Raw genomic sequence first — 17230 nt, 5'->3', positions numbered from 1 at the left:
AGCCATTCAGTAGACATTCGGTGTCCTCAACTACATTGCAGCTACACAGAGGCACTGTTCCCGAGTCCCTGGGTGTGGTCATTTGCCACACATCTTGCCACCCCACATCTAAAACAGTTGAGCTTGCACTAGAGATGATGTGGCAGTTCGAAGCAACTGAGACTCTCATCAGGCTGGGTGATGAGGAAGGGGTTTCTGAAAGAGGGAGCAGGTTGTCTCGATTCTGGTTGCCATAGTAAGGGCAGCCTCCGCCGTGGAGCTGGTTAGTGGCACGGTCCAAATGGGTCTTCTGCTGATGAGTTAGTGGTGAGGCACCGCCCATATATCTTTGAAAAGTCACAGTTGTGGCAAATCCTGGATTTTCTCAAGGAGATTCTTTGCCGCAATATGACGCCTGATGTTAGGAGGCCATATGGCTAATTTTAACCCTGCTCACCCAGCGGAAACTGGGCGGGCGGGTGACCAGTTAAAATGGCATGTGGGACTTACCCACACCAATCTGCTGTGTTCCCATGGATTCCGATCTTAACCTGCTCTTTTGAGCAGTCGAGAGCAACTGGAGGGCTGCGTGGTTTCCCCGCCAGGCCAACCTAGTTGGAAGAGGAGCCAAGGCCAGAAGAGACCCAAAAAGATAAATGGATATTCCATTGAAAAAAAAACTTCCTTTCTGGGCCTCGACACACTGGGCTTGTCACCAGTTTTTGCAATAGTCATTGACATGCTGACCAGTAGGCCAGTGTGTCAGACAGTATCATATGCTGCTGCCATGTCAAGAAACAGAGGCACGTTTATGTCCCGTGTCATCCAAGACAGAAAGATGACCAACATATGGCAAAAAGTGAGAGAAAACGCTGTACCCAAAACCAGGAAAGAATCATTTCCTCCCAGCTAGCTATCATCCTATATCACTTCTGAGCTGTGCTTACAACTTTTGGAGTGGCTAATTCTGCAAAGAATGATACCCACAGTAGAGCAGGCTCTGGAGGGTGACTAGGCAAGCTTCAGACCAAACAGGAGCACATGACCAAGTCCATGCTCTTACCATCTATATAGGAGAAGATTGGCTGTGTTCCTTAACATACAGATAATCATCTTTGGAATAACAACAACTTGTACTTATACAGCACGTTTAACATAGTAAAATGTCCCAAGGCGCTTCACAGGAGTATTCTGAGACAAAAATTTTACACCGAGCCACAAAAGGAGAAATTAGGACAGATGACAAAAAGCTTGGTCAAAGAGGTAGGTTTTAAGGAGCGTCTTAAAGGAGGAAAGAGAGGTTGAGAGATTTAGGGAGGGAATTCCAGAGCTTAGGGCCTGGGCAACAGAAGGCACGGCCACCAATGGTTGAGCAATTATAATCAGGAATGCTCAAGAGGGCAGAATTAGAGCAGCGCAGATATCTTGGGTGGGGGAGGGGGGGTTGTGGGGCTGGAAGAGATTACAGAGGTAGGGAGGGGCGAGACCGTGGAGGGATTTGAAAACATGGATGAGAATTTTAAAATCGAGGCGTTGCTTAACCGGGAGCCAATGTAGGTCAGCGAGCACAGGGGTGATGGGTGAACGGGACTTGGTGTGAGTTAGGACACGGGCAGTCGAGTTTTGGATCACCTCAAGTTTACGTATGAGGGTTTCAGCAGTGGATGAGCGGAGGCAGGGGCGGAGATGGACGATGTTACGGAGGTGGAAATAGGCGGTCTTGGTTATGCCATGGATATGTGGTCGGAAGCTCATTTGAGGGTCAAACATTTGAGGTTGCCAACAGTCTGGTTCAGCCTCAGACATATGCTAGGGAGAGGGATAGAGCCGGTGGCTAGGGAACGGAGTTTGTGGTGGGGACCGAAAACAATGGCTTTGGTCTTCCCAATATTTAATTAGAGAAAATTTCTGTTCATCCAGTACTGGATGTCGGACAAGCAGACTGACAAATCAGAGACCGTGGAGGGGTCGAGAGAAGTGGTAGTGAGTTAGAGCTGGGTGTCATCAGCGTATATTTGGAAACTGACACTGTGTTTTCGGATAATGTCGACAAGGGGCAGCATATAGATGAAAAATAGGAGTGGGCCAAGGATAGATCATTGGTGGACACCAGAGGTAACGATGCAGGAGCGGGTGATTCTCTGGTTACGATTAGATATATAAAAATGGAACCAGGCGAGTACAGTCCCACCCAGCTGGATGACGGTGGAGAGGCGTTGGAGGAGGATGGAGTGGTCAACCGTGTCAAAAGCTGCAGACAGGTCGAGAAGGTCAAGAGGGGATAGTTTACCTTTGTCACAGTCACAAAGGGTGTCATTTGTGACTTTGATGAGAGCCGTTTTGGTACTGTGGCAGGGGCAGAAACCTGATTGGAGGGATTCAAACATGGATTTACGGGAAAGATGGGCACGGATTTGGGAAGTGACAACATGTTCAAGGACTTTGGAGAGGAAAGGGAAGTTAGAGATGGGACAGTAGTTTGCAAGGATGAAGGAGTCAAGGGTTAGTTTTTTTGAGTAGAGTGGGTGATGACGGCAGATTTGAAGGAGAGGGGGACAGTACCTAAGGAGAGAGAAAATGCTGGCAAAACTCAGCAGGCCAGGCAACATCCGTGGAGAGAAAATAGAGTCAACGTTTCAGGTGAACCCTTTGTCAAGACCCTTGAGTCTTGACAAAGGGTTTCGACCCGAAACGTTGACTCTATTTTCTCTCCACAGATGTTGCCTGGCCTGCTGAGTTTTTCCAGCATTTTCTGTTGTTATTTCGGATTTCCAGCATCTGCAGTATTTTGCTATCCACCGAAGGAGAGAGAACCACTAACAATGTCAGCTAACTTGTGAGCCAGAAAAGAAAGTTGGGTGGTCAGCAGTTTGGTGGGAATAGGTTTGAGGGAACAGGAGGTGGGTCTCATGGACAAGATGAGCGAGGAGAGGTCATGAGGGGAGGTCGGAGAGAAACTGGATAAAACATAACCTTACTTCCATCACTGTAAATAAAGATTAATGTTGAAGTTAATTTCCCTGCTGCCAGATCCCAATTACTATTCCTGATAAAAGATAAAATGGTGAAGGCTGGACATACACAACAGTGAAATGCCTACAGCAGTGAAATATATAGTAATTAAATCAGCATTGTACACCTCTAATAATATCAAAAGAACCATTTACCCTTTCACTTCATTCCGCTCTTCCTCAGATTCCTCGTCTGAAGAGAACTTGGCCGGTTGCCATGCTGTTCTGCGTTTCTCCATCAGTTTCTTCTGCTCCATCAACCGCGCAGTTTCTTTCTCCTTCTCCTCTCTCCTCAACCGCTTGAAGAAACCTTGTCCTTGTTTAGCTGTGTTCACCAGCTGCCTGTCAAACGAGAGTGGGAAAAAATTGCATAATTATAAAACCAGAATACCACTACAGTTCTAAGCTGCCTCTTGCTTGAGGGCCATGCTCAATAGTCCTATAAACTGCACTACAAAGTGATGGGGCGTGGGTCGATCATTTTAGTGCAACTTTTTAAAAACCGGTTCTATGGATTTTGCAATAGTATTGCCTCCCTCATTGCATTCCCTTGCTTTCTCTTATCTTATTCTGGGTTCTGCCTCGTTGGCGTAAAAGCCTTGGCTCCAATTTTCTGAGTGGCCTGCAGCAAGGACTATTTATACCAAGTGCAGATGCATGGTAAGGGTTGATGCCTGTATCAACACTGTCAGAATTTTCATCTAACCTAAAAACACTACAGGAAACTTTGTGATATCCGGCACCGACGGGACCGAGCTGCTGCCAATCTATCAAAACTGCCGGACAAACCAGCACTAATTCTGAAGGATATGGAGGTTTTCATCTCCGTATCTGACAACAAACACTGTTGCTTAGCAACAGCTTCTAAACAGTCGGCCCATACCTTGGAAGCGTCTCTGTAGCTTAGCAACAGCTTCAGAGAGACTTTCCAGAGCCTGACTGTTGAAAAAAAAAGCCACGAGAAGAAAAAAAAAGCCACGAGAAGAAAAAAAACCTAACAAAACGGCTCCTGATTTCTGCCGGTGGATCGAGGTATCCGGACATACAACCTCCGGATAAACCAAAGTTTCCTGTATTATAAAAGGTAGCCCCACATTGCTACAGTAGCAAATTCAGGCAGGTTGGTGCCACAAGCACCCAACAATGTTCTGGGTCACGTTTTACAACAGAACACCAATAAAAGCCAGGCATAACATCACGTTTTTATTTTAAAATAAAAATCTTTCAAAACAAACTCCAGTTTCCACGATGACACTACCTCCACAGCATTTGTTTGTTGAGGTGGGGGAGGGAGAGGAAGAGGAGAGGAACAGAACAACTAATCACCACTTTTCAATTTGCCTCACCTTTTGTAAATTGTTGAGAGAGAGTTTCCAGACTGGTGTAGTTGTGGTACATGTTTTTCCCCATTTACAGGAGGTTACATTTTAAGTTACATTGTGCAATTTGATTAGTCATTTTACACTTCAGTATCCGGGCAGCTACCAAAGGACAGCCGGGACTCCGGTGCACCGGTACCATCTGCTTTCTCTGGGAGTCATTGATGGATTGAGTCCCTGTTCTTGTAAACCTGGGAGAGGGAGGTGATGCACTTCCATTTTCCCTCTGGGATCAGCCTGCCCTTCCCAGGGCAGGAATGTGTTCTGACGTTGCTGACTGGGGTGGATTGCATGGAACTCAAAGGAGAGAGTCCAGCCTGCTTGGTACTTCCAAGGCTCCCATTAGCCTTTCTGCAGAATTTGTTGATGTGAAGGTGAAAGCAGTGTACAGGGCAGAAATAGTCTTCTACTCTTTTAACCTTGATGCTGTCTTGCACTGTAGGCAAAGGCCCTTCAGTTCTCAAATTATCCCAGAAAATCCTGATTGTCTAACTAAAACCATCTTTCTATCTATAGGCCGGTAGTATTTTTTCAATTGAAGATGAGAAAAAAGAAATTGCATTTATATAACGCCTTTCACAACTTCAGGACATTCCATAGCACTTCACAGCCAATGAAGGACTTTTGAAGTGTCGTTACTGTTGTAATGTCGGAAACACTGCAGCCAATTTGAGCAAAGAAAGGGCCCACAATCAGCAATGAGATAAATGACCAGATAATCTGTTTCTAGTTGTGTTGGTTAAGACATAAGTATTGGCCAGGACACCAGAAGAACTGCCCCGCTGTTCTACGAATAGTGCCATGGGACCTTTTACGTCCACCTGAGAGGGCAGACAGGGCCTCGGTTTAACGTCTCAACCAAAAGACGGCATCTCTGATGGTGCAGCACTCCCTCAGTACTACGTTAAAGTGTCAGCTAAGATTACATGCTCTCAACTCTCTGGAGTACTTAAACCCATGACTGTCTGACTCAGAGGTGAGAGTGCTACCACTGAGCCAAGGCTGACATATGGCTAGGGACCAATCATAAACACTACCACTATACAACTTACTTTACCATCTCTTACAAACTTCGGACTCAGTGTGACTAATGCCAAGGAAAAGCCACTAGTTAAAAAAAAAGGCAATTTTGCAGTGGTTTATTACAGCCAAGCACACTGGACATTTTAAATTGCAGATAAATTATGAATTTTCACAGTTCTAAAACCTACTCTGGGATAAGGCACACTCATCAAACACCAATACAAAAAGAAAATACTGCAGATGCTGGAAATCTGAAATAAAAACAGAAAATGCTGGAGATACTCAGCAGGTTAGGCAGCATCTGTGAAGAGAGAAACAGAGTTAACGTTTCAGGTCGATGACCTTTCGTCAGAACTGGAAAAAAGCAAGAAATGGAACAGATTTTTAAGCAAGTGTAGGGGCTGGGAAAGGGGGGAGGTGATGAAAGAACAAAAGGGAAGGTCTGTGAGTGGATGGAAGGCGGGAGAGGTTAAGAGACATTAAGAGATATTCAAGACAAAAGGAGATGGTAATGGGACAGGTTAAGGAACAAAGGATGGCTCTAGATGAAGTGTAAATTGCGCTGGCAGAATGAAAGACAGCTGCCATGTGGGGGAGAAGAAAAGAAGACACAAACAAAAGGTGTGGATAAAAAATATATATATGATAGGGGCCGAGGTTATGATCTGAAATTGTTGAACTCTATGTTGAGTCCGGAAGGCTGTAAAGTGCCTAATCGAAAGATGAGGTGCTGTTCCTCGAGCTTCCGCTGAGCTTCCGTGGAACAATGCAAGAGGCCGAGGACGGTGAGGTCTGAGTGGGAATGGAGCGGTGAATTAAATTGACAGGCGACCGGAAGCTCAGGGTCCCCCTTATGGACTGAACAGAGGTGTTCCGCAAAGCGGTCACCCAATCTGCGTTTGGTCTCCCCAATGTAGAGGAGACCGCAGAGTGAGCAGCGATACACTAATCAAACATCCTGTTTGCATATTTATAGAAAATGATGATGATCCAACTTTTATCTATTTTATCAGTCACCATAACTGCAAATGTCAAGCTGTTGACGCTACAACCCATTACCCGATAATATTCTGACTGATGAGTTTATTGCTGTAAATGAGGTTCACCCAGCAGCTCTGATAAAGCAATTGTTTGCAGACAGCGCGAACTGCCTTCTACTTACACCTCATCAGCATGTCAAGTGCTTTGAACAGCATTATTAAGGAAATTAACATGCTATTCACAGCAGAGGTAAAGCTTTAATTAACACTTACTGTTTACACAGGAAAAGAAAATCAGGATGATTATATTCCTTGATGAACGTGTTACAGATGCAGCACATACATTATAGAGGTGCTGCTGTGCTGTGGATGCATAATCACTAGAAGCTGGACCAGAACTCTGCACCTCGGCATGAAAACGGTATACTCTTGTCGGTTCTAATTGTACAAAAGCTGGAAACCTGAAATAAAAACAGAAAATGCTGGAAACATTCAGCAGGTCAGGCAGCATCTGTGGTGAGAGAATCAGGTCGACGATCTTTCATCAGAACTGGAAGAAGTTAGAGATGTAACAGCTTTTAAGCAAGTACAGGGCAGGGAAAATGGGGTGGCGGAGTGGGATTAAAGGTCTTGCCCTCGGCCCTATCACAGACCTTTCCCTTTGTTCTTTCCTCCACCCTACGCCCCTTTTTCTGCAGGGTGACCAGCTACAAGGAGCTGTGATCACAGGAATCCTTCCCCCCCCTGCCCAACCCCTCCAGTGCCCCCAACAGAGTGTATTTTTTTTATTCGTTTATGGGATGAGGGCGTCGCTGGCAGGGCCAGCATTTATTGCCCATCCCTAATTGCCCTTGAGAAGGTGGTGATGAGCCGCCTTCTTGAACCGCTGCAGTCCGTGTGGTGAAGGTATTCCCACAGTGCTGTTAGGGAGGGAGTTCCAGGATTTTGACCCAGCGACGATGAAGGATCGGCAATATAATTCTAAGTCAGGATGGTGTGTGACTTGGAGGGGAACTTGGAGGTGGTGATGTTCCCATGCGCCTGCTGCCCTTGTCCTTCTCAGTGGAAGAGGTTGCGGGTTTGGGAGGTGCTGCCGAAGAAGCCTTGGCGAGTTGCTGCAGTGCATCTTGTAGATGGTACACACTGCAGACATGGCATGTTGGTGGTGGAGGGAGTGAATGTTTAAGGTGGTAGATGGGGTGCCAATAAAGCGGGCTGCTTTGTCCTGACCCTAACCCTAAATGCAGTGTTGAGCTTCTTGAGTGTTGTTGGAGCTGTACTCATCCAGGCAAGTGGAGAGTATTATTACATATATTATATTATTATTATAGGCTCAGGACAACATTCCTGCACTTATTTGGGGAGCAGTGCATAAGGAAGCTGTGCTTCTCCAGGGGGGGTTATCACATAGTTGTGTCGCCTCCTGCAATAAAATCTGAAACCCACTGCTACACTAGCACTGCACTGTCTGTTGCAGTCAAGGCCACTGCAGCCCTGAATTTCTTGCCTCCAGCTCCTTCTAGGATGCACTGGGGAATATCAGTACCATCAGTCAGTCTATAATTCAAGCTTGCTTCAAGCACATGACAGGAGCCATGTTTACTACAGCACCCACTTTCATCACATTTCCCATGGACAACTAGAAACATCAGGATAGGGCTCTGGGGTTTGCGCAGATCAGGCTTCCCTGAAGTCCAGGGCCTCATTGACTTTCACCCACATCGCCCTGCTATGGGCTCCTTCAGATGAGCCCAATCCCCTCATGAAGCACTCCAATAATGTGCAACTGGTGTGTGATTAGCAGTACATCATGGCGGTCCGTGTCCACTTTCCTGGCAGCTGCCATGACACTTCTATAATGCAGTAATCTTCCAACTTCCCCCCCCCGCCACCTCTGTGCCCTGCACAGCAAGAGAAAGGCTGGCTGTTTGGGGATGAGGGCTGCTCACAAGAACCTACAGTCAATGGCCGAACTGCACTACATTCACATCGATGGCTCAACTAGACTCCTCACCAAGCAAACCATTGGAGTCCTCGGGCATTGATTCTGATGACTAAGCGGGTCTGGTGGCCTCCTCCAATACAACCCAGAACAAGTGTTCTGCTCCATGATAACGCTTTTCTGTATGCTGCCCATCTCCAATGGGGGACAGCACATGGAGCCACAATCATCACAGCCTCAGGACATCGCTGCAGGAGTTCGTCAGGGCAGTGTCCTAGGCCAAACAATCTTCAGCTGCTTCATCAATGACCTTCTCTCCAACATAAGGTCAGGAATGGGGATGTTTGCTGATGACTGCACAGTGTTCAGTGCTATTCACAACTCCTCAGAAAATGAAGCAGTTCATGCCCGCATGCAACAAGACCTGGACGACAAAGATTGGGTGACTACTTTGGGGCACACCTCCGTTCAGTCTGTAAGGGGGACCCCGAGCTTCCAGTTGCCTGTCACTTTAATTCTCCGCTCCATTCCCACTCAGACCTCACCGTCCTCGGCCTCTTGCATTGTTCCACTGAAGCTCAGCGGAAGCTCGAGGAACAGCACCTTATCTTTCGATTAGGCACTTTACAGCCATCTGGACTCAACATAGAGTTCAACAATTTCAGATCATAACCTTGGCCCCTATCATATATATATAGGCCTAGAAATTCGGTAGGCTTAGCGCCGCATTTGAGGCGCTAGAGGGCCTAGCGCCGGAGTTATGGCCAGTTGAGAAATTCCCTGGGGCCCTAAATCGGCGTTGCACCGGTAGCGCTGCGCCGGCACCGATGATGTCATCGGTGTGCGCAGCGTCCCGGTTGCCATGGTAACCCGGCCCCAAGCCGAAATTCAGTTGCGCCCGCCTCGCCCGTGGCAGGCGCAACTAAGACTCTGGCAACAGAGTCTTCCCCCAGTGTGCGCCGGCGCATAAAGGTGGAGCGGCGGCCGGCCGCGTTCCCGGCGGCCGCCTGCCCGCACCTCCCTTCCCGGACTCCTGCATTCCCCCCCCGCGGCCCTGATCAGTGTCTGATGCGAGCCCGGCACTTCCCCGAGGTGCCGGGCTCAGATGTCGGGTCAATCCGCCGGACAGTTGTCGGCTGCAGGCAGCTCCTCCTTAACAGGAGGAGGAGGCCTGCAGTTCCCCCGCCTGCCGCACCGCATCGGGTGCCGCAGCGGGGGATTAGCGCCGGGAAACCCAAGTTCACGCCCGTTTTGAGGCGCTAAAGGAGGGTTTTAGCGCCCGCCGCCGTCTGGGCCCGGCGCACCCGAATTTTCGTCGCGCGCTGCCGCATTACCGCTGGCGCAAACTTTCTGGCGCTACAGCCCTGGCAAGACCAAAACCCAATTTCTAGGCCATAATATTTTTTATCCACACTTTTTGTCTGTGTCTTTTTTTCTTCTCTCCCACATGGCAGCTGTCTTTCATTCTGCCAGCGCAATTTACACTTCATCTAGAGCCATCCTTTGTTCCTTAACCTGTCCCATTACCATCTCCTTTTGCCTTGAATATCTCTTAATGTCTCTTAACCTCTCCTGCCTTCTATCCTATCACAGACCTTCCCTTTTGTTCTTTCATCACCTCCCCCCTTTCCCAGCCCCTACACTTGCTTAAAAATCTGTTCCATTTCCTGCTTTTTTCCAGTTCTGACGAAAGGTCATCGACCTGAAACGTTAACTCTGTTTCTCTCTTCACAGATGCTGCCTGACCTGCTGAATATCTCCAGCATTTTCTGTTTTTATTTAAGACCTGGACGACATTCAGGCTTGGGTTGATAAGTGGCAGGTAACATTCGCGCCACAGAAGTGCCAGGCAATGACTATCTCCAACAAGTGAGAGTCTAACCACTGCCCCTTCACAGTCAATGGCATTATCATCGCCAAATCCCCCACTATCAACATCCTGGGGGTCACCATTGACCAGAAACCTAACTGGACCAGCCACATAAATATTGTGGCAACAAGAGCAGGTCAGAGGCTAGGTATTCTGCGGCAAGTGTCTCACCTCCTGACTCCCTTTCCACCATCTACAAGGCACAAGTCAGGAGTGTGATGGAATACTCTCCACTTGCCTGGATGAGTGCAGCTCCAACAACACTCAAGAAGCTCGACACCATCCAGGACAAAGCAGCCCGCTTGATTGGCACCCCATCCACCACCTTAAACATTCACTCCCTCCACCACCATAGTGTGTACCATCTACAAGATGCACTGCAGCAACTCGCCAAGGCTTCTTCGGCAGCACCTACCAAACCCGCAACCTCTTCCACCTAGAAGGACAAGGACAGCAGGCGCATGGGAACACCACCACCTCCAAGTTCCCTTCCAAGTCACACACCATCCTGACTTAGAAGTATATCACCGATCCTTCATCGTCGCTGGGTCAAAATCCTGGAACTCCCTCCCTAACAGCACTGTGGGAGTACCTTCACCACACGGACTGCAGCAGCGCAAGAAGGCAGCTCACCACCACCTTCTCAAGGGCAATTAGGGATGGGCAATAAATGCTGGCCTTGCCAGCGATGCCCAGATCCCATGAACGAATAGAAAAAAGAAGTGAATGAGGGCCTGCAGCATGATGAGTGAGACAAGACGGATTACAGAAGATGGCGAGGAAGCAGGAAGGCTTCGCCACCTGGCTGCAGCCAGAGCTCACTGACGAGCACTTCAGCTGAACAATCTCTGCCCCCCTGCATTGACAGCTACGCCCAACATTTACACCTTGCACTTAATCTGCATTGAATTTCATCTGCCACCATTTACCCCACTATAGATTTATCTAGCTCTTTGATGGTCACAAGCTGTTTTGTAGCAGAATTCTCCAGTCTAACTGGCAGTTCTGATGAACGGTCATACTTAAAGTGTAAACCTTTCATGCTCTTTCCAATGCTGACGGGCCTGCTCTAACTTTGCACAATTATGGTCGCACTATCTAAAGACACCCTTTAGAGAGGAGTGCCTGTACTTTCCTCAGACCACCACTGATCCAATTGGAGCTGTATGACATTCATCTATACAGAGACAATGATATATTTACAGGGAGGCGCGTTCAGATTGTGGGGGAGTCCTGGATGGGAAACTCGGAAGTGCGGGTTTTCTGGACATCCTGCAGGTATTAACTACAGGACCTCAGGACTTCTTTTAACTTTTTTCTGCAGGTTTCCCACCCAACAGCCAGCCTGATTGACAGGCCTGCCTGCCTGTCAGGTGGGAAAGCCTGTGGCACAAGGCTGAAGCCAGGGTGTGGAGAGCATGTAGGGAGGCAGGGAGAGATCATATTCGAGGGGGAGGGGGGGGGGCGGGAGATCGTGGTCAGGGGAGATAAGATGGTTGGGGGGGGGGGGGGGGGAGAGGTAAGTGGAGAGAGATCGCGGGGGGGCGGAATCGGGGGAGTCAGGATGGCGGCGGGGGGGGGGGGGGTGGTGGTGCGTTCAGCCAATCACGGGGAGGGAAGCAGGTTAGCTTTTTGGGCCGGGGGGGAAAGTCTCCTACTCCTCCTGGCCCACAAGCATTGCTGTAAAGGCACTTATCTTATGGATCTGGCCCTTATCACCTCCTTTAACCTGCTGGTTGTCCCAAAGCACGGGAAACCAGGTCGAAATGGGTTAAAAATAAAAGCTTGTTAAAATGGAGGCACGCAGCCTCCTTAAAAGCGGTTACCGACCGACCCGCCTCCTTAGAGCGGATTGGTCCCCTGCCCCCGCCCCCCCCCCCACCCACCCCATTCAAACCGGAAGTGGGCGGGTTCGAGACTGGTTTCAAATTTTTTTTAATTCTCACCGGACTCAAAACCACCCGTTCCTGGGGGTGAAAATTACCCCATTGTGGGCACAGCAGCAGAACCATGGGTGTCTCAGGCTCAGGCTCAGGGTTATTCTAAATGCTAATGTCATTCTTAATCCTGAAAGAGGAATCACTTCACTTTGATTTCCTGGATTTACTTTGAGCAGCCGAACCTGTCTGTTCAAATTTAGGAAATCCATTCACTGCAGAACCCAGCTCATTTCTAAATGCTCATGTAATTAATTTAGAATTATGCACCATTATCTGTGGTACTATTCCAAAACCATCTAAGCATAAAGAAAATAAGTATTCAAGTTGATGCTGATGCACATTCTTAAAGTATTTATTAACTCTGACAATAGATGAAACTAGGACAGAGCAATTTTTCCTTATCTTTTGAACCGTGTGATTAAAGCGTTTAATGAATTCCTTGGGTGGAAATTCAGCATCTAATAAAATGGCAGTAATAACAAAAGTAATACCAAAAGAAGCTTAGCACTGTAAAGATTATTTCACAATTGAAAACCTCAAAAATAAAAATAACACTAACTCATGGGTTCGAGGGCAGAGAGAGTTAGACTGGAGGAAAATATCATTTGGTGTGGATAAATTTAAGGTGCGATGACATGCCTGTAACACCTCAGGCATCACATTTAATAAACAGTGAAAGAAAGGCAGGTGATTATTAGCCTCTCAGTGACCTTCGGATGTACCTAACAGCAATTGTACCTTGTGGCCTTCAAAGTACGGGCAGATTACACATAGCTTAACACTTAACAGCGGAATAATAAATTATGAATCATATGGTACAATGCTCCTAATTTTATAAAACCGTGTATCCTCCAATTTACTGTGAACAATATCACGGGGAGTTCTAGTAATATATTTTTTTAATCAATGCTGGAAATCTGAAATAAAAGCTGGAAATACACAATAGCTCGATCAGCATCTGGCAAAGTATCATCCAAACGATCACATTTGAAACATCAACCTTTCTTTGTCTTTCAGATGCTGATCAGCTTGCTGCACATTTCCAACATGTAGTGTAGATGGTGTGTAGGACAGGTGGGCAAAGGCACTTGTAGGTAGAGTATTCCATCCCATGTGCGAGAGATTCAAAGCTTCCTTACGCCTCTAACCCTTTATGCTGGTGGAATAGGATGCCACTGATGATCCACTGGTATCTGTCCATTTAAGCCTCTCCAATTACTCTAGCACAGCCTTTGGAGTCAAGCTGGTAAACTTGTCCAATCCCAGTTCTGCGCGACAGCATCAAAGTATGCAACAAAATAGTTAATGACCAGCAACTTTTTCCAGAATATCTGTATTTAACTGCTGTGTTGTATGGGTGTTCTTCCTGTACTGCTTTAACCTTTTGCCTGTTTCGTATGGGGGTGGGGAGTTACCAGAGGCGCTAATTACAAAAGAAGACTCTTGTAGCTAAAGCAAAGGGATGAAAAATAGTGGTTTCCAGGCAACTAATGGCACTGGTTATTAACTTGATTGTGAGTATAAATCAACACCGCAGGAACAAAATTTGTAATTTGTCCTTCTTTCATCCACTCATGACTAGGTTACTCTGAGCGTGATATTTTTAACTCTTGCATTACTATAACAAATTGCATGCTCTGCCAGTTCCAATTATTCAGCAGCTTGCATTGTTCTTAAGATCTCCTACGATTTTGTTAGTCATTGTGCTAACCATTTCAGATCTCTCCCACATACTACACCTAAACCATTCTTCAACGGAAAGGCTGGCAGGTGACTGCTCTACCAATCACACGCTAAAACCAGATACAGTGAGAACAGCATCAGCCTTGGCTCAGTGATAGCACTCTCGTCTCTGAGCCAGAAGGCTGTGAGCATAAAATGAGTGCAGTACTGAGGGAGTGCTGTGCTGTCGGCAGTGCCATCTTTCTGATGCTCCAGTAAACCGAGGCCCCTTCTGCTCACTCAGGTGGACATTAAAGATCCCACGGTACTATCCGAAGAGCAGTCGAGTTCTCCCCAGTGTCCTGGCCAATACTTACCCCTCAACCAACATAACTAAAGCAGATGATCTGGTCATTTATTTAATTGCTGTTTGTGGGACCTTGCTGTGCGCAAATTGGCTGCCACGTTTCTTACATTACAGCAGTGACTACACTTCAAAAGTACTTCATTGGCTGTAAAGCACTTTGGACGTCCCGAGGTCCTGAAAGGCGCTATAGAAATACAACTTCTTTCTTTCAGTGTAGATGGACTCACCCTCCAGTTATAGTGCCTCCTTCTTTCTGCCTTAGTTTAACACCATTACAGATGAATCATACGATGCTAAAAGAAACTACGGACCTGATCCTAACTGGGGCGATTTTTGTGAGCGGCATCTCAGCTGACCAAACCCACCTGTTTTTGGGGGTTAAGATTCCTTCCCCCCCACCCCAATGTTCCACCACTCGGCAGTACAGCTTGCTGTTGCATCAATGCAGCACACCAGTAGATTACTCAAGTGACTTTCATTAAGCAACATTTATAAACTGTTCCATTTGGCCAAGTAATACAAACTAGTTTTGACTGCATTCAAGATTGGTGCTGAACCTGCAGAGAACTTACTCTGGCCTAATGGTTAAGCAACTGATTTTGCACAGTGCGACATACCACAAATTTCTACACTTAACCAGGGAAGATTTTCTGGTATAACTTAGGCAGGCCCAGTCTCGCCGGATCACTGCCTATTTCATGGTCTGTCCCAATTTTCCGCTAGATATTCCTGTGTGGTGGCTATGCCATCAAGCTGCCTGAATACTACAATATTACATTTATAATTTACTGGGGCAGTGAAAGTGCCATTTTTAAAGTGGACTGGAGTGATCCTTGCTCCACCAAGGCTAAACAAACTGTGCTAGCAACCTTACGCCACCAGGGAGAAGATTTCCTCATCTCACATTCTGTAATGGAAAAGGTGGGGAGTCAGTCCGTTGTGATCGCGATTTGTGGGTCTCAGTATAAAACCACAGCCAACCATTTGTGTGGAGACCAACTCCCAACCTGAATGTAAAAATGGGAGCACGTCTGTCCAACAGAATCCTGTATCAAGTGCGAGTATAAAAGCACCCATGTTTATTTTAGGCCAACAAAGCACCAGAAGGGGTAAAAGCACTTTTCTCACAGCAACAGAAACAACACAACTTTGCAATTAAAAATGTTAGTAAAAATCAAAACCCAAACTAGCTCTCCAACCATTTCCCACTAACTGGAGGTGCATCCCACTGGCCTTTCTAAAGACATCACATCTTCCCGATGGGGGCACGGATAATTTTCACAAACATTTAGTTGAAGTATCCTTCTTATAAGATATGCTGCAGAAGACCTACTATTTTCCTTAACAATTTATCTTCTGCAGCCAGCCCCATGATATAAGCTGATTGTACACTCCGGTACACTCCGGTGCCATGGAGTGATAGGACTGTCGCGGGGCTGCCAGTGCTCATACAGCCCAGCATGAGCCATTACCTTTAGGACAGGAGTGGACAAAGTCTGGAAGAAAAACTATGACAGTCTTGGCATCTGTGTGCATGAGGTAGGTCGATGGACAGGTCGACAAGTTCACAAATTCACTCAACCCCTTTGCATTTATAAACAGATCAAAATCCACTGACATAGAAGGAACCTGACCATAGTTTATAACAGCAGCCATTTACATCGCTCTACTTTACGAGCTCTAATGCAACATAATTTTTCATCTTAAAAAAGAAGTCTGACTGATTTGGTATATATCTGCCTGGGTCACAGGAAGTGTTTGTGCCGACTGCTGAACAAATAAGCAAGTAACACCCCACTTCTCGCGTTTAAAGAAGGCGCCGCACAAGCAGAGAACACACGAGGTGTGAAAAAAAAGTGTTTGTCTCACACCTTGGAACTAGAGGAGCAGCTGTGCAAGTCCCACAGGATCTCCTTCCTGCTAACTGAGCTCTGAGTCACACAGCAAACACTTACGACTCAAAGCACACCCCCTCAGTCAGCCGTTCCCGTTGCTTTTCTAACATAACAATGGGAACTGCTACATGGATGCCTGCTCGGAGCGGAAAAGTGGCATTATTGGCTGAAACTGTGTGCCACCTAAAAGAAAAGCCAAACTTTTTTTTGTCTTAGCTTCAGGTGCTGCAATTTCGATGTTCCTGCCTCCTTTATAGGATTGGAGCACAGAGATCAGGAATTGCTGCTAATGGGCACATGAAAGATGGCGTAAATTTAAGTGGCTGTTAAATAGCATGGGTGCCATGACAGTGGTGCGAACACTTGAGCAGTGATGCTATACAATAAGTTTATCTTGGTATATAATTCATGTTCACCCTGAGGTTGAAGTTCATCCCTTTGCGAAACTGCTGCTAACAGCACCACCTGGTGGATTTGTTTTTTTTAAATGATTACACAGAACACTACCCTGGACCACAGTAAACTAGTTTAAATTTCTGTCCTGCCAAATAATTATTTTCCTCTCAACTACTCTGAAGTCTCGATAAAGAACGAGGTCATCCAACAACGGAATCCGGCTCCTGTAGCTGGGAAGGCAGCTAACACTAATAAACTGGATGCAAGAAAAAGCTGGTCATCAAAATATGTGAATGGGCAAACAATATCAGCTTAATACAGCAAGGGTAAAGTAGGGGAACAGTGGGCAACACATGTACTGTGTGAATGGTGTTGAAATAGATCTTGGACTCTTCGTAGACTTGATACTCAGTAGGTCCAACTGATGTAGAGCAGCAATCAACAAAGCTAATAAGATGTTGAACTATGGAAGCAAAACTGTGGAATACAAGTCAGAAGAAGCCATGGTCAAACTGTACAGTGCTCTGGTCAGACCACACCTGTGTCCAGTTCTGTTCACCGAGAAACAAGGGAGACATTCAAGCTTCTGAGACAGCACAGCAAAGAGCTAGAAGGCTGATCCCCAGAGTTAGAGGTCTGACTTATGAGGAAAGACTGGAGACCTGCGAGGTAATTTCTAACAGCATAAAAGATAATAAGAAAGAGTATGGAAAAGGTAAATCCAAAAAAAACTACTTCAAAATAAATTGCAAGAGCGACAAGAGGTCACAGATTCAAGCTGGTAAA

The 17230-nt window shown here is 46.7% G+C and overlaps 1 protein-coding gene across 1 annotated transcript in view; it reads right to left on the bottom strand.

The window, feature by feature from the left end:
* Window positions 1–17230, bottom strand: part of LOC147104449 (coiled-coil domain-containing protein 60-like) — a 121008-nt gene that overhangs the window by 78807 nt on the left and 24971 nt on the right. Inside the window, exon 5 of the mRNA XM_085962185.1 lies at window positions 3147–3332. Coding sequence (XP_085818311.1) covers window positions 3147–3332 — 186 coding nt within the window. The remainder of the gene's footprint in view (window positions 1–3146; window positions 3333–17230) is intronic.

Source organism: Somniosus microcephalus, chromosome 19 (genome assembly GCF_052327205.1).
Source record: "Somniosus microcephalus isolate GS21.2 chromosome 19, FLI_Smic_1.0, whole genome shotgun sequence".
Lineage (NCBI taxonomy): Eukaryota > Metazoa > Chordata > Chondrichthyes > Squaliformes > Somniosidae > Somniosus > Somniosus microcephalus.
The sequence above is the reverse complement of the archived record's forward strand: the minus strand, read 5'-3'. Positions and strand labels throughout refer to the sequence as shown.